General features: G+C 41.5%; 1 protein-coding gene across 1 annotated transcript in view; it reads left to right on the top strand.

Annotated features, from left to right (window-relative positions):
• Positions 1-3,816: 3,816 nt before the first annotated feature.
• Positions 3,817-25,341, top strand: part of CEP85L (centrosomal protein 85L) — a gene marked incomplete at both ends in the record, with an annotated part of 113,986 nt that continues 92,461 nt past the window's right edge. The window contains 2 exons of the mRNA XM_080341269.1: positions 3,817-3,865; positions 20,581-20,742. Of these exons, the coding sequence (XP_080197395.1) occupies positions 3,817-3,865; positions 20,581-20,742 (211 nt within the window). The remainder of the gene's footprint in view (positions 3,866-20,580; positions 20,743-25,341) is intronic.

Raw genomic sequence — 25,341 nt, 5'->3', positions numbered from 1 at the left:
AGTACCAATGCTTAAGCTGTTACTTTCTATTGTTATTTTCCTTTGTTGATCCTGCCAAGAGGGTGGAGTTTGTGTCAGAAGAAAGAGGTGGGGAGAAGGCTTTTCAGTCAATAAGAATTTGAGTCCATTCATTGTCCGGAGCATCACATTTCACAATAATTATCCGGGACACAGGCTGTTTCCACTTAGCGTTGATTCACGTGTAAGGTTACATGCTACCACGCTGCCATTTCCTAGTATCAAGACCCCTCTGGAGTGGGACAGAACTGGAACACAGATTGCCCTGCTACTACTTCTTGTCGACCCAAGCGATGTTAGAAGTGATAAGCTAATGTATGTTATCGTAGTGTAGCTCTGCTTTGTGAGGTGCAGAGAGACAAACGCACGTAGAAGGGTCCAGAGCCAGTCCTACCCACCACCTTGGCATGGCTGGGCCTCATAGGTGGGGCAACAGAGCCTTGTTAAAGGAGAGAAGCTTGGGATGTCCTCAGGGCCACCGCATTGCAAGTGAAAGTAGGAACTTGCTTATTAAATAGCACGAACTCATCTCAGCAGGAGGTCCAAGCCAGTTAGCACACTTTTTCGAGAGGTTTTTGAAAAGCTAAACCAAGTACTGCTCCCGATCTAGAACTGTGCACATAAGCAGACTGCAGATGTAAAACATTGCTGGAAAGTGAATAAAGCATTAACAAGAGAAATTTATTTATAGAGTAAAACTACTTGCTTCAGTTTTGCCCCTTTTCCAGACAACTACGCTGAGGCTATTCATAGTGAAAGAGCTTTACTAGTTACATTAAATGTCTACAAAAATAATTTAAAATCCAGACAAAACAAGTATCAGTTTATGTTATCTGACTGCTTAAATGTAAGCATATTTTTTTTCTTTCTGCTCTGAGCAGTAGCACTGTCAAAGCACAGATGCCGCAGCGGGGACACCTTGAAAGACATGGCGTTGCTGAGTCAACCTCCCCTGCCAGCAGCGTTATTGCAGTTGACTCAGCCAGGCTACGTGGCTGGGTTCTGCCACCCTCATCTTGGAGTTTTTATCTGGTTTTCGTTTTTTTCCCTCTGTGCTATTGTTCATGAGTAGGCAGGAGATACACAGGAAACTGTAAAGCTTCCATGAACTGAGATACTAAGGTACATAAAAACACTGCAGTGACATTTATTAGGAGAGGGATGAAGTGTTACCACACCTTTTCCAGGGATGCAACTTCCTGGGGTCACGATATGCCTCTGGATTCTGGCAGCTGCATTACAGGACAGCATCACAAACACCAGAGCTCAACAGCGATGTGGTCATTTTTCTTCTCGCCTATTGCTACATGCCTTCCACTTCTTGATATTCAGCTTTCTTACAGCTTACTGGGTACTGCTGTAAATATGCTAAGTATACATCTAATAAAATAGCATGCAACAAATGTTACATGCAGACAAGTCCTTTAAAGAGGTCTTGAACAATGATGTTTACATGTTTCTTGGTGTTGAGTGTTTTGCAAGATACTTTAGCTTTTCTTCTTTCTTATATTCATGTTTACCTACAATGCTCTCACAACATGCTTTAATACTGATGTTGGCTTCAGGGTTGAAAGGCTGGACAATTTCACTTGTCTGTTACTAACTAGAGCACCTTTCTTAAGAGGAGAGACTGAGAGAGCTGGGTCTGTTCAGCCTGGAGAAGAAAAGGCTGTGAGGGGATCTCATCAATGTTTATAAATATCTCAAGGGTGGATGTCAAGAGGATGGGACCAGACTCTTTTCAGCGGTGCTCAAAGACAGGATGAGGGGCAACGCGCACAGACTGAAGCACAGGAGGTTCCATCTGAATATGAGGAGAAAATACTTTGATGGTGCCAGAGGGCTTGTGGAGTCTCCTTCTCTGGAGACATTCAAGACCCACCTGGACATATTCCTGTGTGATCTGCTCTGGGTGAACCTGCTTGAGCAGGTGGGTGGGCCTAGATGATCTCCAGAGGTCCCTTCCAACCCCAACCATTCTGTGATTCTGTGATTCTGTGATTTATTTTCCTGCATTGGTCTTCTACTGTAAGCCAGTATTTGTGGTTGAAAATGCTTCCAACTTTTTATCATTTGGAGGAACTTCTAGCAACAGTCTGAAGGTTTTGACAGGTTCTTCTGGAGTTTTAGTATTTGGGGATTTTATTCAGCATTTACTAACTTTTTAAAGTCTACGTTTCTACAACTCTACCTACAAAACACCTAGTGACAGCTACACTCCATAGTTAAAACAAGCTGATGGGGAATGCATGTCATGTCAGGTCTCCAGTGAGTACATAAGGGCTTTATACAAATAAGAAAGAGGACAAATAACAATATGCAGCATTTCTACATGCTCATGCCAGTACTTCTGAGGCCTGTTTTTTACTGAGTGCATTATGAATACCTAGCTAGGCATAAATAAAATATGATTTGTGCTGACATATAACATATAACTTTCCAAAGAGATAAAAGCTAGTCTGTGATCATGAGCTACCAATTAAAAATGCATCAGGTCAGCAGGAAGCATTTGAACACAGATTTTATTTATTGATTGCGAACGGTTCCACATGAATACGGAACGGCTCCTGTTTCACCTCACCTCCCTAGGCTATCACATCCATCATAACTCTGCAGTGCTGCCTGGGGCCTTGCTTTTCTTATCTTGGTGGTGGGGTTTGTACTTTTGGGATGTTTACATTTAAGTTAGAAGCTGTTCAAGTATTGTCTCTTTATGTTTTTGTCTGACAACGTGCATTGCTGATCAAGTCAGGGTACATGTGTTCAGAAGGCAGCTTGCAATGGGGACTGCTGGGCTGCAGTTGCAAACAGCAGTAACATGAAAGCTGCTATTGCAGAATTATCTAAGTATTTGGAGCAGACTCAAAGCAGCTCGGGGGGTGGAGGGGGAACACCTCATAGTGGGTTTGAATTATTGCTGACAGGAGCAGTTCATTTCCAGTCCTGTGGATTAAATTTAGGCTCATATTTGGGATCTTCTGGTGAAACCAGTCGTTCAAATGAAATTATGATTCTTCTAGCTTTCTTTCCACTTAATTTTCTTACTAAAACATGAAAGTACAGGACGATTGTGATTTTATTAGAACCTCTATTAAGTCTGCACGTGCCAGCCTCGGGCACTTCAAACGCTGTAATTCTCGAATAAGGCATTTCGCTTTTCTTTACCAATTATCTTTATACCAAACTAAGTGCTTTCAGTTAACTGTTTTCCCCGGTGACAGTTACCCGACGCCGCTAACCGGCCCCGGAGAAGCGGGCAGGACGCGCCGGGCGCGGGTCCCGGACGGGCATCCCCGGGGGCAGGCGGACCAGTGAGTTTCTAAACCCAAAGCCACCGGGAGCGCCCACACCAGCTCCGCGGCCCCGGCGGGGCCCGGGGGCCACCCCTCCGGGCACTGCGGAGCTGCGGCCCGTGCGGACTCGCCCCCGAGCCCCCGCGGCCGCCCGCCTTGCGCCCCCTCCCTGTGGGCCGGGTTATGTAAGCGGCTCGTCCCCCGGCAGCAGCGGCAGCATCTGCGGCGCTCCCGCCCCTGTCTCCTCCCCGCTCCGGAGACGCAGGCGGTGGCGGCAGCAGCGCAATAAAGCAAGTTTTGTCTCCTGCGAAAGGGTGGTGAGGTTCCGCCGCCCTTCACGGCCCGGCACCATGGCTGCGGTGCTTCTGGGGCAGGCAGTAGCCCCCCACTAATCTCCCCCGGCATCGGCCGCCTCCGCCGGCACCCGGGCCGCGCTCACCCGCCGGGGCTGCCGAACAGCGCGCAGCTCCGGAGAGCGGCGGCTCCCCCGGCCCGGCGCAGCACCATGTGGGGCGGGCTGCACCCCCAGCTCGGCTTGCGCGGCTACAAGACGGGTAAGGAGCCCCGCGGCCCCTGCGCGTCCCGGCGGGGCGGGAAGGGAAGGGGCTGGGGGCAGGCACCGGGGCCCCGCGGCGCTTCCCCTCCCCCGGCCCGGCTCGCTCCCCGGTCAGCATAGAAACGCCTGAGGAAGCAGCTTCCTCCCCGGCGCGGGCGGGAAGCGTTACCGCCGCCTCCGCCCGGCTCCGTGAGGGGGGACGTGGCGGCGGGGCCTCCCGGAGAGCGATCTGGGGCCGGCGCGACGCCGCCGCCTGGGCTCCGAGCGGGCCGAGGAGGCGGCGTGGGGCCGTCCGGCCGGGAGCCTCGGTGTTTGTTTAGCTGGCCCTTGCAGCGGATGATAAAAGCTGAGCTTAACCTACATAATCTGTTTCCTTGTTTTAGGCTTTCTCCCCTCCGCTCGTTTCATTAGTATACCCCTAGGCAGAAGCTGGAAGCTTGTTTCCTTTTCCGTTTTTCGTTTTAAATTTAGACCGCAACAAATCGGTCGAGTCCTTTTTTTTTTTTTTTTTTCCCCCCCCCCTCTTTTGCACCAGTTTTGTGTCTCTAGATTAATTAGAGCCTAGTTCCTGCAGGTTGGAAGGGATACGTTGGCATTTTACACTTGGGGTTAGGTTGTTACCGGGGAGACATCCTATCTGTAAGTGACAGGCTGACTTTCAGCTGGCAGAGCAAAATAGGTGAGTTGATTGCAGAGACATGCGAGCATTCCTTCTGGGCAGGTAAGACTAGGTGCCGGCTCTCTTGGGTGTCTTTTCCAGGATTTGAAAATATTGCCACCTATATCACCTGCTTTACCCTGGCAGTGTTCCTGCAAATATTTTATGATATTTTGACTTACTGAACCAGTCGATTGCTGTGGAAGTCCTGTGGTTTGCCTCTGCTTTTACAAGTGTTGGAATAATTGTTTAACTGTTAGAATAATATTTTTGCTTCAGAAATCTGGATTCACGTTTTAATTTTGGAGTTGCTATATATGACTGCATGTGTATGCAGTTAGTTGACATATTTAAATGGCAGAATTGTTTTGCTTTCAACTGATGGGGTTTTTCTTGAACATACAAGAGCTGCTAAGATGTTCTCAGCAGCTGCCTGAATCTCTGCAAGTAGTGCAATGTTCAGTCCCTATTATGTGAAAGAAGACATTGTTCCCTTTTTTCTGTACTGTTATTAATTTCTCTGTGTAACACATTTGCCTTGTTGAAGTGTTGTGGGTTTTTTTTAATGAAGCTATGTTCTCTTTGTGCTGTAGCTTGCAAAGATACTGGACATTTGGAGCACTAGGTGCAGAGATTTCAGTTTATTTCATGGAGAGCACAGGGTTATTTGTGTTTGGGGCAGGAATGTTAGTGCACACTGGCAGTAACTTCAGACCATTACAAAGATTGTTGATTGTTAATTTTTACATTTGTTTCAGTAAACTTTGGAGTTGTGCCATTCATTACTGTGGCATTGCTTTTGTTTGGGATCAGATAAAGTATTTTAGTACTGTGTCGAATTTGTCAGCAATTCTGATCCATCAGTAACTGGATCTATGTTTTACATTTGCTTGTTTGTCAGAATTGTCTTGAACTGATTTTGTGTATTGCTTTTTCTGCCCCGCCCATCCCCTCTGTCCTTTCAATACTCGGGGTTAATATGAAGTTCAAAATGTACATAAATCTATAAGCAGCAGAAGTGTAAAGTAGTCAAACTTGTGGAAAAAATCTCTAATTTGAGATAAGATAGACTAACAAAAGGTGGCGATTAATTAGAAAGCAAGTGGATGAAGGTTTAACCTTGAGATAATATCTGTGCATTATAATTTCCACCACTGTAGTCCCTTCATCAGTCTTTGACAGACTCAAAAAGCTGTTTTGAGGTGTTCATAATCCCTCTGAAGAAGAGGAAGTTAATTAGCTCCATGCAGATATATTTTAATGAAGAGGTGATGGCTGCTAAGATCCTGTACTATTATATTATTGCCAGGTTTGACTTTTTTTGTTTTGTTTTTTTAAAAGGAAGCTGTCCCTGAGAGAAGTATTTTGTTGCAGAACAGTAGCATCCTACTAGGAAGCAGAAGTTTAAGTGTTTATTTTTCAGGCTGAAGGAATTTTTCCTTTGCCAAAATATGTTTAATGGCAACTACTTGCTATGGATTCTGGATGTCTGTTAAATATTGGTCTGGGAGCATAACAGTTGGTGAAGATGTATTGTTAACCTGTGTTTATTTGTGAAAAGCTTTCTGTTTTGCTATTTTTATTTCAGATACCTATGGATGTGGGTGTTTAGAAGTGCGATTTTTTGTTTGAAAATGTTACAATTCCCTTACAAAGCAAGGTGCCTACTGAAGAATTCTGCAACTATTTACACAGGGGAATATATGTAATATATGCAAATTAATTCTGATTTCCTGAAAATGGAACAAGCAAGGACACTTCTTGGGGAGTATTTAATGTGTGGCCTTCAGTTTTATTCCCTCTTGTCATTTTCAAACTGATCTTGCTTTTTCAGTTCAATAGCAGTGTATCCTCTGAAAAAAAAAAATGCACTGTCTCGTTTGCATGCTGCCTTTTTTTTAGTTTCTTTTTTTGATGGGTGCTTCTTGTTTAAGCAGTGGATTTAATAACAAGGTTTGATCCCCATGCAAAATAAATTCTGAGTCTTGGTACCTGTCCTGAAAAATTAAATTGCTGTTTTTGGAATGTATATGATTGACTTTGCAGTCTTTCAGTCTTCTTGTACAGATTTAACTGTTTATGAAAACCTTGCGGCATAGTTGATACCTCTATAAAGAGAGCAGTTACCCACTATGCTGCAGGAATTTAAATAACTGCAGTGAAGAACATGCAGGGTTTCAAGCCCTTTGTTTATTAATCAAGAACATCCTTTGAAATGCACAGTTGGTTAATAACTTTTAAGATCATGAAAGTGTTGAACTATATGTGTTTTTTGGGGGTGAGCAGTCATTCAGTTGGGCCATGTGTGGCCAACATATGCCTGTGGAAAGTGAAACAAACACACTTTAAAATGAAATAACAAGTTATTTATTACTTCCAGTACACTAGTACCACTTCTAGTCAAGCTTCTCTCCACCGTCCAATATTACCAACTGTTGACCACTACTAAAATTTTGGTAATAGCTGTTTAGGTGACAAAAGTGCTGAAAACTACAAGTAAAGTGCTCGAGAAGATGTGATTGACAGTCCTTAAAAATAGTAGCCTGCACCTCTCTGCTCCTACAGCCCTGACAATCTTCATTTGTTTATAAGACAAGCCCCAGAAGTTGTCCATGTTCTCTTATGTAACACTTGTTGGCAGCAAGTGTGACACATGTGGGTCTGACAGGTTATTTAATGCTGTCACAATCAAAGTGTCAGGAGCAATAAGGTCACAACACATAAGGCTTATGGGGTGCTGCCTCCTTGGGGTACCCATGGAGTTCACAGGCAGCTTCACAGCAGAGCCAGGCCGGGGAGGACAGGAAGGACAAAGCTCTTTTTCATCCTTTGGGATGGAGGAGGGACAGAAATCCAATGGTTTCACTTCTGTAACAAGTTTTATTGGTCGGCTGCTGGAGATCTGCAGCTGGCATGTGACAGCTCTCAGGACATCTGGAGAAGGCAAGTTCATCTTTGCAGGTTAGGCAAGGCAATAAATAGTGAGTTAGTGTTACCAAGGGGAGACTTCAAATTGTTTACTGTGTATATATATGCATATGTATATGGTGCATTGTGAAGATGAGTTACCTGAACTTAAAAATGTAATATTCGAGTTGTAAGACTAGCTGCTAGAATGGCCTTTGCTATCTTTCACAGATCAGTGACGTGAAATGACACTATTATGTTTGTGTGCTGGTAAACAGGAGTTACTTGTTTCCCTTCAAAAACAATGCCTTTTTTTTTTTTTTTTCTTCCAAGCAATTCAGTGTTATGGACATAGCATCCACTCACACAATAAGTACAAAACATAAATGTCTTTACAGCTTAGCAAGAAAAGAGTGATAGCTATAAGGTCGTATTATATTGTCGGTTTTAGGGGTTGGCAATTGGTCTAATCTCCTGTATGTTAACTATATGTTAAACATTTACTAACTGAATATAGTCTTGTGATTTCAGTAATTCTGTGCTTTTAAAATTTGAATTAAAGGAAGTAGTAATCAGTTTAATGATTCTGAGTAGAATGCATTAAACAGTTGTACAGAGTAAGTATGTATGTAGTAAAAAGCAGCCTGAGCCATTATGTCTGCATTAGGGGGTGGTGGTGAAGGAAGTGCTAGTTAGGATAAGAGCACTTGTAGTTTCCCCAAAGAACACCTAGGATTTATGTCTACCAAATATTGCTTGTTACAGTTGCAAGTGATTTATGCTAAGATTTTTTTTAGCCAGGCATTTAACACCTGTTAAAGAACCCATGCATTTCAAAATATGGAGAATTTGCCAAATACAGTAATGATGCATAGTCGTAAGAATAGCTGAAGGCCTCCTGAATCAAATAGTTCTTGTGTGACCTGAGTTTGTAGCCAGAGGTGATCATCTGCCAGTGTTGCAGGCAAAACCTGTTTGTTGTAGACAGGTTAGTTGAAGACGGTTAGTACACAGTTGTTCAATATCAACTGCTCAGCCTTCTGTATGTTGCCTTTGGATGCTTGTTTTTATCATATAACTTGCCTGTGGCTTTATAGTTGGAGAGTAAACTAGTTGTCGATTCCCATGCTGGTTGTTTTTTGGCTGAAAAAGTGCTGACTTGGTTGTAGTTGTCAGTAGTCTCTCAGGTGCCCAAATGTGTCTTGAAGTTGTGTGCTGACAATAAAACAGTCTCATTGCAGTTGTGATTTGCTTTAAAGCATGTTCAGTGTATTTGCTATGTGATTCAAAAAGTGGCTTTCTTGCTGACTCTGGTGGAGGGTTAACCTTGACTGGTGGCCACATACCCACCCAGCTGCTCACTCGCTTCCCTTCCTCGGCAAAATGGGAGAGCAAAATAGTGTGGAAAAGTTAGTGAGTTGAGATGAAGACAGGGAGGTGGCTTATCTGTTACTGTCACGGACAAAATAGACTTGATCGTGGGGTCATTCCATCACAGTTCCTCTCCACACTCCATTCCCCTGCTCCAGCCTGATCTCTCCAGGAGCTGACAGGGAACCTCTGCTCAGGTGCCCAAGGCTGCAGCTCATCATCCTCCTCCCCTTCAGCTGTTGCCTCTGGGCTCACAGGGCTGTCTCTTATGCCTTTTTCCTCTCACCCATCACTCCTGGGCAGTGTTTTGCTGGTCCTTATAAATGCTTTCCCTGAGGTGCCACCATCTTGTTTGCCAGGCCCAGCCATGCCCTGTGGTGGGTGTGTTGGAAATGGCCCTGTCTGGCATGGAGCAGCCCTGGGGGCTCCTCACAGAGGCTGCCCTGCAGCCCCCCACTAGCAGCCAGGCACCTGCACCCAGTACAGCCTCTGGAGAAGGAAGCCATTATGTTTTGAGTGTTTATTTTGGTAGACCTGGAATAAAACACTATATAGCCCTGAAGTTTATTCCTGCCAACAGCAAGGGAAGGTGTGGGAAGGTGCACTGCAGTGTAATAGGTTCTAGTTTCTGTATTAAACTCCCACATGGGAGTTTCTTGCTGTCTAGGGCTTGTTGAAGAGGTTCTAAAAGTGGCACGTGGGACACCACAGAGCCCCAGAGGTGGGTGGCTGGAGAAGAGAACAGGCAGCGGGGAATAACTCATGGAAATACCCTCTCAAGTGCCCTTAGGTTTGTGTTAGTCCTGTCCCATCATCCGTGGCGTGCCCCAGAACTGCTGACCCCTGTGGAGTCTCCCCTGAGGACGATAGCTTTCCCCGGGCACCGTTCTCGGCAGCATCTGGCTGGGCTGCCCAGGCTTGAACATCCTATTGATTGCACAGCTACGCTCAAGCGACCCATTTCTCTGCAGCCAGCCGTGCTGGAAGTGGCACTTCATCTTTCTGTCCTTATTCCCCAAGGACCTTTGCTGGTTTTTGAGAATCGAATGGCCCCTTTGTAAAATGAGGCATTAACACATAAAATAAGGGTAGATGTTGAAAATTTTTTTTTTTCAAGGTATGATAATCTCTGAAATGTGGGAAGACGTGACAGGCAAACTTTTGCCTGAAGGGGTGTATGCGGGTGGATTGCAGGGTATGATTTAATTTCACAGCTAAGATAATCTAGTGAGTAGTTGCTCCCACCCTTCTTGGTACCTCTGCTCACGTATCCTTACCGCTTCCCGTGTGCCCATGGCAGCACTTGTTCAACCATATGGCAAGCTAATTTGGGGACCTGGGCCAGGGGAATACTGAAGTTGAATACTGAAGGGGTTATTTACAGTTACGTGACCCTGGTGTGAGACATTGCTGCAGGAAGCATCAATGCTGGTGTCAGGTGGGTGTGGAATACCTGGAGTCAAATGGGCTGGCTCTTCAGTCAGCTGAGCGATAGTGGAAAATCTACCACAATCCTCCTTCGCCAGTGCTGTTGACATCAGGAAGTACATACTTAATCCTCAGATTTACCATGAAGGCAGGTACCAGGAAAAAGTGACATTAATTCCACTGGACAGTGTACCTTCCACCAATTAGTGGATTTGCGTACAGGTTGAAACGAGTCCAGAATAATGGATTGTGATGGGAGAGGTAGTAGGAGACCATCTCAGTCTTGCTGAGGAAGGGCAGCACAAGAGTGTCAAGGAAAAGTTGTGCTACCTCTATTGATTAAAATTCTTCAACTAGATTTAGCAAATGCAGGTAGAAAAGCAAATGATACTTTTATAACTTTCAACTTCCTAATATGTTAAGAGATCGGTGGTGTAGTATTCAGACAAGAAACATTCTTGAATCGTCCTGGAGTCAGATCTGAGATTCCTTATAAGGTATCCTATGTTTTTAATGTCTGCTTTACTGCTTTTGTAGCATAGTTTCCAGATGGTGTGGAAAGCTGCAGCTTTTTCAAATGCTTCAGAATAAATAAGACATTTTTTCAAGTCTCTATTTCTTTAAAAGATGGTATCTTACCTCCTGCATGCCTCCTCTACAGCAAAGTTATTTATACCTTTGGCAATGTTGAATCTTTGGAGACGTTCTTATAGTTGAGAATTAATGCTTTGTATAAAAGTTCAGTGACTAGCACTGATTGAAGGCCCGATGAGCTAGAAAACAAAGTGGGAGTATAGTGATCCATCTAGCAGCGCTAAAGGGCATTGAAAATACCGTTACTTAAAACTTTATCCCTTTTGCTAGAGACAGGGCTTTTGTGTGGTTGGTAGAATTATTGTAATGTGAAGTTTTACATCAAAAGTGATCATTGTTGTTAAGATGGAAACAGAAGTACTGGTTTTGACTGGAAGTATCCTAGGTAGGGTTGATGGTGTAGAGTGTTAAAGTTTTTTTTAACTACTGCTCGCTCTTTTAAAATCCCAGAGTATTGCCCTTGCTTATAGTGAATAGGTGTGAGTGGAAGCTGAGAAGCTGAGCTTGGGGAAAAGTTGTATCTTGTGACCTGAGCATTGGAAGTTTGTAAGGAAAATTTCCTAATAACTGAAGCGAAGCAAGAATTTCATCCTTTTAACCCAAATCTAACAGTGAGGAAACTCCCTTACGTGATTTACATACTTCTGTTGGCATGCACTAAAACTATAGTCTGGAGGCTTGGCCTCTGGTACATCCATATTAAACTAGATCCTGTTGTGTGTATAATGCACTTTAGACCTCTTTGAAAAATGCTGGAAAAAAATATCTTGTGGTGTTTTACTTGAGCGAAGTGTTTCAGTGAATTTTATTTTATTTTTATTTTTGGGTTCTGTCTTCACCATTTGTTTTAGTATTAAGGATATCTTTAGATCTGATATCTGATTACAAGGAGAAGATAAATTATGCTCTGTTTTGAAATAGGTCTACTAGACTCTCTTATTTGATCCACTTTGGTAAGTGTGGGAACTGCTTAAAAACATGTAGTATTTTTTGACTCTCTCTAGCAGCTGTGATTACTTCACTCTTCCCCATGCGTAGAGGAGATCAAATTAACTCCTTAAACAGAAACAGGACAAAGGTAATTCTGTAAGAAAAATGTTGGAATTACAATTTGGAGGAAAAAAAGGGAGAAAAATTTATCTGGTAGTGGTTTTGAATATCAATAAAACTAAACTGCAAGAAAGACTGAAACACAGATGACAATCTGTGCTCATTAGCTTTTTTACTGATAGGAGAAGGATTCAGCTGGTCACCTACAAATGTGCAGCTTTTTATCAGACTGTAGGAACTGACTGCATACCCTGAGGGCTTGTTGTTCAAAGTTTACATTAACTTTAAGCATAGCTTAATGTGTTTATTTTCCTAAACGTTCCCCTCTTCATATTGTGATAAACTTTCTAAGTTTAAAAGGTAGCTTTCTCCTCTGCAGTTACTATATGAAAATGAACGGAAACTAAGAATATAATTTTGTGTTTCTGTGGGGTGAATAGTGCATCGAGTCCAAAGACGAAGAGGCAAGCCAGCGTAGCAGGCATGAGGTAATATATGTGGTCTGTGTGCCAAATGTGAAATAAGAAACATCTGCAGTTTCCATTTTGAAGTTCTGTTTTATGCAAATGCTCTATCTGAAGCCGAAAAACTCACAGGAGTGCCATCAACAATTGGACTGAATTCCTGGTCTTGCTCCTGTCAATGATGAAATGAAAGCAAACCTCTTTTTTTTCCTGATGGGTAGGAATTTCATCACTGGGTTGATAGTAACTACAGCTAAATACTGTCTGTATAAAAATTACAAAAGTTTTATGAATTTATGAATTTGACTTCTTGTTTTACATACTGTCTAGAATAGAGATCAGGGAGGCAGAGTACATTGTTACCGTGTCACTGTAAGGATTTTTTTTACTACCTTTTTAGCTAGCAGAATGCTACGTTGAACACAACTTTCTGCTAGTTGAACAGATTTTGTCTTCCACAGTGAAGCCAGCAGAGATTAATGCCTATTTCTCTCCAGTTTAGAATCTGCCTTTAATGTGCAATTTGGCAGTAGGGCTAAGCCTAGCTGGTTGCTGCTAGGCATCAGTGTGCCTGTACGTTCCCACTCCCTCCTTGGCACTGCTTCTACTCTGACCTCTTGCTGAGCCAGCTTAGGAAATCAAATTAGCAGGTAACCTTTTTTGTAAGTGGGGACAGTTTGTTCCTGAACCACTTTCTGCGAGGTCTGGCGGGGCAGGGCTTGTGCTGGGGAAGCGGCAGTGAATGTGTGGCCGGGAAAGGTGACCAGGGTCTGCGCAGCAGCTGACCGCTAGATCCGATTAACTCTAATGGCAAACAGTGTTCTCAGCTCAAACCCATTTTAGCCAGCGGCATAAGCTGGCCAGCTGGACTCCGTGATGGAAAAAAGAGCTGGGCACCTCTTGCTTTCTGTGTGTGGGGTTGATAGAGAAGTGAGCTACTTGGTTATGCTATGGCAAGATTCTCCAAAGCTTGTCAAATTGATGTATTTATTCTTCTTAGTTCCCATTCTTTCTTCTAGATTGCATACTGCCCTGCACTGGAAACCTTGTAACTTGTTGTTGTGCAGTACTGTACACATTTGGAAAGTCTTAAAAAAATTTCAACTTTTAAAGTTCACACTGAAATAGTGGTTTGTATAGAAGACAAAGGTTTTATAGCTATTACTGTCTATGATGAGTGATTGTACATTTAGCCACTTAAAAGGCATGGGGGAGAGCAGATAGTTTAACTTTTATTAAAGAATTCCAGAGGCAAAAGAAGCCAGAGGTTTGGTACTACAATCTACTTAAAGTTTAGCTCTCCTAAGAAGCTGGAGCACAAGTTTATATTCTTTAAAATGTGACCCTTGTCAGATTCTTCTAATTGATACTGCCAATCAGGCACATGTTAAGTTTAAAGATTGTATTTTGAGGATTTTTTTTTCTTTGTGTTTCTCTCTTCTACTTTCATTTCTCCTTTACTATTTTGTGTGGGGTTTTTTTTTTTTTTTCTTTCTCTAGTGTGTGAAGTCTTTTGCACATTAATAGTACAGAGGATGGGCATGGGCCTTCTTATGCCAGGCAGTATAGTATCAGGCTGTAAAAGAAAAAATGCTGATAAAAAGGTCTCTCAATATTCTTCCACTTAAACTCTTGCATTCCTGGTTTTGTTTGTTGTGGTTTTTTCCCCCTGCTTCCCTCTATATCTGTACATTTTTATCCTTCTTCATACTTAGGATTGCCCTAATCGGTTTTCGACTGAAAAATTAGGAGAAGTTAGTCAAACAGCTTGCAGGCTCTGTCAAGAAAGCACACTAATAAAGGATATGAATCCTCGGGATGAATCATACTTTAGCTATCTTACATTGCGGAGTGCTTTTGGGAAACTGAAATGTAAAAAATCAGTAGTTAGGCCTGTCGTTTCATCTCATTTTGCCCTTTTCCTTTTTGCACTTAGTTTAAGCTGCATTAACCACCTACTCAGCTGCATTCATGTGAGAGGAGGAACTAGGACCTTCTGGTACTTCAGTTCCTGGCCAGCTGGTTGAGCCGTGAGCTTCCACCACCTCCAGAGTGTTTGTAAAAAGGGTCCTGAAACTGTCATCTGGCCAACTTCCCTGAAAGCGTTAGAAACCCTCGCTTACCAGTGTGCTGCTCCTCTCAGAAGAGGTTGCCTTGTAGACATGGAACATGTTTTGGACATTTGTGTTAACAAAAGTTGCAGTGTGCTTTGCAGAAGTATCATGGACATGAAGTGAATCTAGCAAATATTTGTCTAGGTGTCAGGGTTGGGATGCCAGTTTTTTAACATTATTTTGAAGAGTATTTGTCCGTACAGGTTTTATTTTGGCCTATGTCTGCAAGGAACTCTTGCGTGCCTGGTTCTTTTTTATTGTATCAGGATGTTGGGTTTAATTAATCCACCTTGTCTTCTGCTTCACCTTTGATGGAAGGAGGCTGCTGTTGTACCATTCTACCATCTGTCTGTCAACTTTAAAAACAAAACAAAACAACCTATATATATACATGTGTTAAAGTATGACATCTACTCTTGTGTCTACTTTCGGGGAATTTTATTTTTTCATTTTAAGTTCTCATGTCTCCATTTCCTTTTCTCACTATTTGTGTCATCTTTCCAGCAGTTAAAAAAAGATAGAATATTGATTGGCAAAGAATTGTTGTGCATGAAACACATGCCAGAGTGAGGTTTTCTTTAATCTCTCAGCAGTAATGATCTTGCAGCTATGATGAGTAAATATAGATGTTTTCTAACTGAAGGAAGTTTATTCCTACAATATAGCAAACAGTTCACTGAGAGACCATTTGTGGGTTTGTTTCTAGACTTTTCCTTTTGAAGAGATGTGTGGTCACATAGCCCAATGGGACAGGGAGAGAGACGAAGCGCAGAAGAGAGGCTGCGGCATCCTAAAAGATTTGTTGGGAAGGGGGAAGAGAGGTGGTAACTGGGATAAGTTCAGGCATGTCAGGGGACTGTGTGAGTAGGTGTGGAGGAGGTGGGCTGTAGGTGGGTTAACTTCTTTCAAAATGCTGTCGTACGATCTAGTGTAATTAGAAGGCTTCTGGGTAAAGCTGCTGATGGTGAGGGTGAACTGAGTAACTTTGGCAGTGTGTTTGGGCTGGAATGCTGACTCTATTCCCTTGAAAGAGCTTCAGGCAGGTTTTGGTGCCACCGTGGCATGAAATATTGTTGTACAGCCCAGACCCATCCATGATGACTAAACTGAGCTTTGAGTAGTTGTCAGTTTTGATAGTACTGTGGTGAGATGTCCTTTTCAGAATCTTTTGACTGTATAAATTCACACTGACCAGCACGGGTGATTTACTTGTAGTCACAATCTATGTCAAAGTCAGGATGTGGAATAAAAAAATCAGTATCCTTTAGTTAAGATGTATCTGCTGTGAAATGCAGTTAAGTTCCCTGCTGTTGCTTTACATTGAGTGTCTGAGTAAAATAACAGTATCATAGCTGTCACTTAAAATAATATTTTTTACATTCAAGCATGTTAGAGGTATTTTAGGAACCAAATATAAAGATGGGTTGTTATTATTTCATGTATGTAGATCATGTGGGATCTGTGTGCATGCCACTGAAATTAAGAATGATGATGATCCAGAATTAACTAGGTGCCTTCCTGCCTGCAGTAGCTGCCAGCATTCTGTAATACACAGAAAAAGATACATGTTTTTGTGGAGTGAGATTTCAACGACTGTTCTCTTTTAATAAATAATCTACTTCCTGCACTTTATATGCTTAGTTGTTAACTGATCTGTTTTAAACGTCTAGGCTAGAAACACAGCACTGTGTTGGTATATTTAGTAGTCAAGTGTCTGTATAAACAAGGCTCCTTCTGAGATTTGTTTGGGATCTTGGGGATTTTATAGTCTGTTTGTCATATTTGTCATTGGAAATTACAGCCACGTTAGATGACACTGCTCTTTCTCTGCTGTTAGTTCCTAGGAAAGGTAGATTTTTTTTTTTTTTCCTGACCAAGTAAGAAATGATTGTACTCATATGGTAATTTAAAATTTTGCAGCACAAATATCTATTAAAAATTTTTGTGTGCTTTTCTTGCCCCACTCTGTATTTTGGGCAGATGGACATGAGCTGTTGATTGGCAGGTTTGAGATGAGAGCAGCGGGGTAAAGCAGGTGTGCTTGCTGAGCAGCACGGGGAATCCTGCGTGTCTTCTCCCCCTCTTATGCTTGGTTCATTTAGTGTGAGCTCTTTGCTGCACAAGGATCATATATTTACAGAGAGCTGTTGAAAAGGAGATGGGGAGCATAGAACAGGGTGATTCTTCAGGACTTGGCTTGGAAGGACAGTTTCCAATAATAAAACTAATAAATGAGTTTTTAAATAATGATTTGGACTAATGAGGTCTATAAGACCTTAATTTTATGGGTTATGTTTTCTTATTGCAACTTCTGTAATTACCTTCCCTCAGTGATGGGGAGGGGGTCTGCTCTCTGGCGCTTTGAATTGGGTACACACGACTTACCACTGAGACTTAGTTATTGTGTCTGTTCCTACTATCTCGTTGCTTTTATTTGGCCATTTATGGGATGAGGTTCAATTAGCTTTGAAAAGCTCTTCTTCAAGTAGACAGTTTATTTCTGAAATGGCCTTCTGTTGTGCAGAATCACCATTAGGTCAACAAGGTAAGTCATTGATGTAGATGTGCCATGAAACGTTAAAAAGTGTAGACTCCTGAAATATGTCATGAAACGTTAAAAAGTGTAGACTCCTGAAATATGTCATTAGCAATCTTTTTAAAAACATGTAGCATATTTAATGTCAGGACTTCTGTGGGAGGCAAAGAGAAAGCATTTTTTGAAGTGATCATGTGCAACCATGTTCTGTTTGCGTGTCTAAAATAGGTTAAAAAGCACATACTATTTACTTGTTCAGATTCTAAAGCAATTCTGTTTATCAAGACATACCTCTTTTAAATGCAGAGGCTGCTCCTAAACAATAGAATCCCAGAGAGCTAGAAAATGAGAGGGTTCCACCCCATTCCAGTTGCTGTCCATGCCTCTGTGTACAGGCTGGAAGGGAGAAGCAGGATCCTGGTGATGGCACCGTGGGTGCAGTCCTGGTGCGCACAGCCCATCCAGCTGGGTGTGACGAGCGGTAATGGGAGGAAACATCTGAGTGAAGAGACCCTTCTGGAGCCCAGAAAACCGTGCAGAGACTTGAGTGTTTCTCTGGAGAGCCAGGTGGGATCTGGCAAGTCCATGCTGAGCCAAAGCTAATAAACTCTTGCTGGCCTCATGCTGATCTGTATGTAGCTATGGATGCGTACCAGCACATGGATCTTCAGGCCTGCCAGCTCAAGAATGAGGCTTCATGAATTAACTTAGAAATGCTGAACCATTCTGTGAACTGCCCCTAGATGCAAGGGTGCTCCAGAAAGTGTTGTGGTAATTCTGTGTTGTGCCAGCATGTCCTCCTGGAACTGTGCTTCAGCACCACACCTGGGCCTTGGAGTGTCCAGACTGTGTGTAGGTGTAATATTCAGGGTAGATGACAATAGGGTGTTTTGTTATGCTTTTTACTACTTCAACTTACAGTACCCATAGAAATCCCAATGGGGATGACTCTCTGCCCCCAGTATGTTAACCCTTTCTGTAGGATCTAGTTGCACAGCATTTTTGCATCTTCTGGAATATGTTGCAACAATATGTTTGGAAAATGAGAGGCTCTGATGAGATTTTTAGGAGAACCTTCTTTATCATGATGGTGGTTAAATGCTGGAACAAGTTGTCCAGAGATGATTTGGAATCTGTGTCCCTGGAGGTGTTTAAAACTCAGCTGGACGTGGCCCTGAGCAGTGTGATCTAATGGGCTTTGCTTTGGGCCAGGCCTTGGACTAGGTGACCTCCAAATGTCTTTTTCTACCAAAGTTACTCTATTGTTCTGTGGTATATTTAGCTTTTATTACTCAAAGTTCCACCAAAGTGAAAAATACATCTCTTTTATGGTGGGTTGCATTTGAATGGCTATAGGTCCACATCCTGAACAGTCATCAAACTAAGAGGTCTAAAGAGTTTGACAATGCTGTGTTCATTTAATGTGCAATAGCGTTATTGTTATCTGCTGTGTTTCTTTTAATACTTGTTTAATGCCATAAAAGCTGAAGTGTCATCAAAGAGTTGGATTGTGGAGAACAATATAATAAAGGGTAAATGGAACTAAATTTTTTTTAATGTCTTCTGAATCAGAACTGTCTCTGGCTTAATTAGCTTGGGTTCCCATAAGTCAGGTTCATTCTTGCTGGAATAGCTAGATGCAGTTTGGGAAGTGTGAAGTGGACCTGTTTGTTAAAGTAGACCTATTTAGAGGAAGGGATAGAAAAAAATATTGTTCCCAAAGCAGCCGGAGTGTTTAGTTGAAGATATGCTGTGTGGTAGGAGGCTAAGAAATGTCCCAGTTTCCCACTAGCTGTATTTGAAGTGGTCACATTTGAGGAGGTTAGATGATGATCCAGAGAGGATGGTATGAAGGATGACACCTGGAGTGGCATTTGCCAAGTATCTTGGCTGGGAACTCCTTCCACGGTGTGACTGGTGAGCCATGGGCAATGGCATTTGTGTCTGGGTTATCTGGTTTTCTGCTGCCTCATCCTTGAGCTTGAAAGCTATTCCATGGAATAATGAAGAGTTAGGAGGCTTTTTGAGAGGAAAAGCAAAAAGTTTAAGGGAGAGAAGAAAACACATTGCATGAGGTATGACTAAAATAGAATGAAGGAGAATCGAGTGATCCTGAAGACTCTGAGAAAAGACAGGAAAATGTGCTAAAGGGAAGAAGAGGCAGTAACCTCAAAAGAGAATGAAGTTGAGACAAATGAGATAGGTATATCAAAGACTTCCATGAACCTACTTACAGAAAGTAGACTGTCTTAGATGTCATGTTACAGTAAAATAGCACATACAGTAAGGAAGCATGTACTGTATTCCTCAGTTTAGAAGTGGCTTGGCAAGCAGCTGTTACCACTCTGGCTAGCAGGTCTAGTCATTTGGCTAGTATGGGCAGTATGTATGTATACATATTTTTATAGGTATATGTATGTGGGGGTTATATATCTACACACATATATTCATTTCTACATCCTTTTCAAAACTATTTAATTTACTGGGAAACAAGTACAGCTGGAGTTAGTAATGATCTGCAGATGTCATTGCAGAGGCATTTTGCTGTTACAGCTTTGCATGAACACTGCTGAAAACGTTTAAATGACCTAAAAATAAGCACATGTAGCATAAGAGACGCTGTATGTGAACTGATACTTCTTCATGAGTCATTTCCTGTTGAAAGTGTTATGCAAAGTGAACTGCTAGAAGGGGGGTGTATGTATGTGATTATATATAAAATCAAGAGCAGGCCATGCTTTTTTCTGCGGTTCTTTATGTGGCTTGCTGGTTTGGAGTGCAAATATGATAATCAGTATTGTGCCCGTAAATAATGCTCTGATTTAGTTATTGGCTATTGGAAATTGTGATGGTCCTCTGCGGTTGTATTCTGAGGTGTATTTTCCCTCGAGGCTAACTATAAAGTTAAAACAATTCGTTGATCAGGGGAACTACTTCCTGCGCTGCATTGTGCTTTAAAATTTAATATTTTAAAAATGATTTAAATTAAACAAGCAAAATGAAACAAACTTCTAGACAGATAGATGTCTCACAAAGACATCTTTTGTGTGGCTACTATGTCACTGCCTGAGTTGGTAGTCTCTCTTTTGATGACTGAAAACTGCTAAAAACAGTCAAACATAATGAATGACTTCAGATATCAGTGTTAACGATTTCATTGCTGACTTTATCACCTAGGTCATGTGGTTTATGCACAGTTGAAATGGCTATTTCCCTCACCAAATCTTAGCCGGTTTCTGTCCTAAAATTTGTTTCTCTCTCAGATTGTAGTTAAAGGCTTGTCATACAGAAATACTACTATGAGTTGAGAATCAGTTCTAGGATAGGAATTGTATGATAAATATCTTGTTAAAGTTAGTACAAGAGCAGTTTGAGGGTTATGTTTTTAAGTAGTAAAAATGTATATACTGTGTTTTTGGGAGATGTTTCCACCTAGCAAAAAGATTTTAATTAAAAAAAAAATGCCCCTAAACAGTGGCACGGAGTCTGGCTCTAACCTGAATTATGAAACGTGGGATTCAGTTTTCGTCTTTTGTTGTTGACTTCTGTACTGTATCTGTAATGACAGACTTCTGGCTTCCTTCTTTATAGGCCCAGATTATTCCTCAGTGGGATGGTTATCTGGTACTGAATCCCTGTGGCAGTCCACAACCATTTCATCGAGCAGTCAGAGCAATCCCGTCAGAAGACACAGTATAGCTTCCGACAGCGGGGACACTGGGATTGGAACCTCCTGTTCTGATAGTGTGGAAGGTAAGTTGACATTTAAGTTTTGGATGTTTCTGAGAGAGAAACGATCCAAAATGTTTTAAAGGTATGTTTCCCAGAGTAACGGTGCTTTTCCAAAGCTGTTGAGCATGTGAAGTTCTTTGTTTTCCTGGCTGGGCCAAGTAATTGTTTTGATGAGGTTTAATTAATTTACTTCTGCATGAGTTGTGTGCATTAGCTTGCATCTCTGCCACGAAGCCAGTGCTTGTGTTAGATCTATTGATAATTGCAATTACAAGACGTGCCAGACTTACACAGAGAAGTAGTATCCTGTACTACAGTGCTTGATAAACAAGTAGTAAAAGCAGAGAAACTTTTGAGGGAGTTGATGAAAGGACAGTGCTTTCTGGTATTTATTGTGTGTGTCAGCAAAGACAGCTTGCTCATCGTGGCTGGGAGGAAAATGGGGCGTGTTCTCATTTCTTTCTTCTAGTGGGAAGAATGTTTACATTTTATTGCAAGGCATTTGAGATGTAATCAAAGACCTAGGAGGAAAACCAATGGTATCTAAAGGCTGTTAAACTTTGAGTAATAATGATTTAGTCCACACTAAGTTGATCTTCTGAGGGTGGGGTTCAGCCTCTAAGATAGCAGCATCTCCGTAACATTGGCATCCTCCCTATGGAATCTGTCACTGGAATTAAGTCTGAATGACAGGGAGACTAGGCAGTGATAAGGCTTAAGGTTTGGTTGTTTTTTTTTGCACAGCCTTATTTCCCAGTAAGATTTTCAAGACTAAAGTAGTGACAGCAGAACTGTGATACACTTTTCTCCAGCAACTTTCTATGCCTCATCAATTTTTCTAAAGGGGTAGCTGAAATGAGGAAGAACAGGAAGAATTAGTAGAAATGAAGTATGCAATGCTGAATCCATGTAGGAGACAAAAGTCTCTACAGGGGTGCTGAGCATTCCTGAGGAGAGCTTGGAATGCCTCAGTTCAGTCTGTCAGGCCCCTTTGCACATGAGGAAATCCTTTCCATACTCTTCCTGTTGAAGCTGTCAGTTGGAAAGGAACTCCATAGGACAGTTGTCACAGCTTGCTTTCTCCTCACTTTCATTTCTAAACCTTTATTGGTTTCAGCAAAAAAAAAGGTTTTAGTCAAATACGCAAATTCTTGTGCGTAAAACTGAAATAGTATATAGTTATTAATGCGGAAGACTTACTGCTTTTTTTTTTTTTTGTATTTTTTAAGAGATACAGGAGGAGTAAAGCTCTCTCGTGGTGTGTGTGTGTGTATGTATATATATATATATGTATATATATAAATAGAGAGAGAGAGGTACAATCAGACTCACCGAAGTGTTGCACAACAGTATTTTAAGATGCAGCATTTGAATTGAAAACATGTTCTCTCCTCCCCTCCCCCTTTCAGGGCTTCCCCATTTGAGGGGTGGGAGGAAGGAGGGGAAATGAAACACCACCATCTCATCAGATGTCCCCTGGCTAAAGAGGAGAACAGAACAACTGGGGCTGGGGCTGGAGGGGTGGCACACTGGTACAATCACAAGTTTGATAGGCATTTGTTACCAGTTAACTAATAACTTTGTCCATTTGCGTACTTTTAATAGAGCATTGTTACAAGCTGCTTTTGGGGATTCTGAAAGTAAAATAAAGAGGGAAAAACTGCAACAGCAGATAGTTCATGATGTTTGTGCCTCTGGCAATGCTTGACAATGGTCACTTGTACTATAACCTTAATGTTATATATTTCCTGCCCCGTTGTATGAGAAACTTTTCAGTAGCAGAAAAAGAAAATGTTAAAGAAAAAAGGGGGGAAACATATATGTAAAATGAAAGTTAATGGAAGGAGCATATTGACAGTTTTGGAAATCAAATGGATGTATATGTTTTTAGTGGAAAGTGCTGTTGCCTACCATACCTAGTTGCCTGCATCTCTTGAGATGCCCCCTCCCCATGTCCAGAAAAAGAAAAGAACATCATTGTGCTCTGTGGAACTGCCAGGCCAGACTAGTAATTGCAGGCTTGATGCTGGCCATCTGCTCTCAATGTGGTGCTCGGGAAGAAGCCCTTGGGGATTTTTCAGAGGGGAATTTTTTTCACAAGTCATCAGATCATCACAATTTTTAACAGTGCTCAGAGAATGAAATGTGGCCTTGCTATTTCCTTTCTATTATGCCTACTAAAAATCAAAAACTTATTTCAGAATTAATATTTACTTTAATTCTGGAAGTTGAAGGTGAATTCATTTGTGCAGATATGTAGTTACTAGTAAATACAGTGGTGCAGGGACAGGGAGTGGAGCTCAAATGTATTTAAAATCTGGTTTTACTTTTTTCTTTGTGTCTCAAGTGTTCCTTCAAATTCATCTTCTTACTGATACTTCATTTCAGGAACATTCGTTCTCTTTGAAAGTGGAAGGTTTAAAGAATAATGCCAAATGGCTCAAACCTATGTGGTTTAGAGGGGAGAAGGGTTTTGACAAAGACAAGAGGAAGAGAAATCTTATGTTAAAATGTGTTCAGTTGGTTGTCTCTATATTATGTTGTGCAAAGGTAGGAAAATGAGGAAATGGAATGGCTAGTTGAGTTTCATTGTTGAAGTTGAGCAATGTTGATGTGCACTGGGGGAAGCTGAGGAGAGAAATTTAGAAATTGTAGATGTGGGTTGTTAGTTTGGGTGGAATAGATCTTAAATTTCTAATTCAGAGTGCTCTTAATTTAAGGAGTCATGTAAAAAAGCATTTTTATCTCTCTGTAAACTACAGTTAATGTGGTTGTGTTGGTTGTTTTTTTTCCTGTCAGTAGGTGGTTCTGGGTTCAGATCAGCTTTTGAGCGAGATTAAAATACTGTGTTCCATATGGAGCAGGAGGAAAATATTTTGATATGGTCTTTTCTAGCTTCTATTCTTTTTAGACTTACCTCTGCTTGCCGGTCACCTCTGTTATTACTGTACAAGTCTGACGGGATAGTTCACTCTTGGGCATTGATTGCAGCTAGTCTTCAGAAAAATGTCGTATTCTCTCTTAAGAAATATGGTGGAAGTGAAATCTAGAGCCTTATGAAACTGTTGAAAAGTTCCTACATTTCTGACAGAGTAGAAGGTGTGTTTGGGGTGAATTGTGGAAGAAAAGATTTTAGTTGGTGGCCGACAGATGTTCAACTGTCAGTGAAGGCTATTTGAACTTTCTTGTTCTTGTGTGCCTTCTTACTGGCAACTCTGAAATTGGCAGACATGATATTTGTGGCTTGTGCTTATAGGGACAAAAGATGGTTCCCAAGACCAAACAGCTGACAGCTGTGCTATGTGTAGATCTTTTCATATAGGTTGCCTCTTAAAATTCAGACCAAATGATTGTCAATACTATTGCAAAACTGGTTAAGAGGTGGTGGGTGGCCGATAAAAGCCTCTTTCGTAATGAACAAGGTGTAAAGCTCTGAAAACTTTCAGTTAGAGGATCTTTTGTCTTATCTTTGTGCCACTCTGAAGTCTTTCAAATTAAAGTATATTGAAGAAAGAGATAAGAGGTGATGTTCTGCTACTTTAAGTTTTATAAAAACCCATTTTAAATTTTTTTTTAAATTTTTTTTCTCCACGGTAGAGATGTTGATTTCAGATGGATGGGTAATGGTTTCTCTTTTCATATAGAGATCTGAATAGGTGTGATCTGGTCACATTTTAAGATGCTGTTGCATAGCTATATACAGAAGTTGCCGTTGGGAGAGGAGTTTCCCAAGTGGTAGTTCAGGGAGTATTGTGGACTAGATGGAGCATGCTTCATCTTTTGTCACTGCATTTTGTATAGATATGACTTATCTGGAATGCTTAACTGATAGGATAGGAACTTTTTTTAATGTTACGAGGTCCAGGGGCATCTCTTGTCTCTCATTTTGAATGGAATACGTTGCCTTTCTCACTGATTAAAAAGAATTAACTAGTTCAATTTAACTGTAGCGTTTCTTGGTACACCAGAGAACATGGTACAGCCAACTCCAAAGTTATTTGATTTTGCTATTTCAAGCACTCTTCTTCCAGCAGTTCCCCAGCATGGTATTCTAACACTTTTTTTCTTTAATTCCTTTTCACTGAAGGAAAAAAGAAAATGTAATAAATACAGTTATTGAATATAGTGAAAGTCAGAATTGAATTTCAGCAGACAAATCTAATTAAGAGTATCTTGGAGGAGGTTATTTTAGTTTAGCACGCTGCTAAAGATAATAAGATTGAGAATATGTACCGGTTAAATATTAGCTTGTGTTATCAGTTTTAATGTCAGAAAGGTGCAATAGCATAAGGATCCTAGATCTTGAGAGCTGCCAATGTACTTTGTGCTCATTGTCTGCTGTGCTCAGTAATTTTGGAAGATGATGGATTTTCACAGAAGTCCCTGAGCTTATTTGAGATGTGGTTAATCTTCATGCCTTTGGATCCTGGCAAGTGGTAGTACAAGTTTTGTAAAGTGGCTTGATTATTTGTAGGGTAGAAAATAGTAATGTTAGAGGCATTTCTCCTTGTTTTCCTCCCTCCCTGCTTTCCAAGTCTCTCTCTTTATGAGGCAGCTTTAGTATGTTACTTGGATATTACTTATTGTGACAATCAGAAAGGTGCACTTCACTTAAGTCTG

The sequence above is a fragment of the Nesoenas mayeri genome (assembly GCF_963082525.1).
Source record: "Nesoenas mayeri genome assembly, chromosome: 3".
Lineage (NCBI taxonomy): Eukaryota > Metazoa > Chordata > Aves > Columbiformes > Columbidae > Nesoenas > Nesoenas mayeri.
Note: the sequence above shows the minus strand (reverse complement) of the source record. Positions and strands in the feature narration are given on the sequence as shown.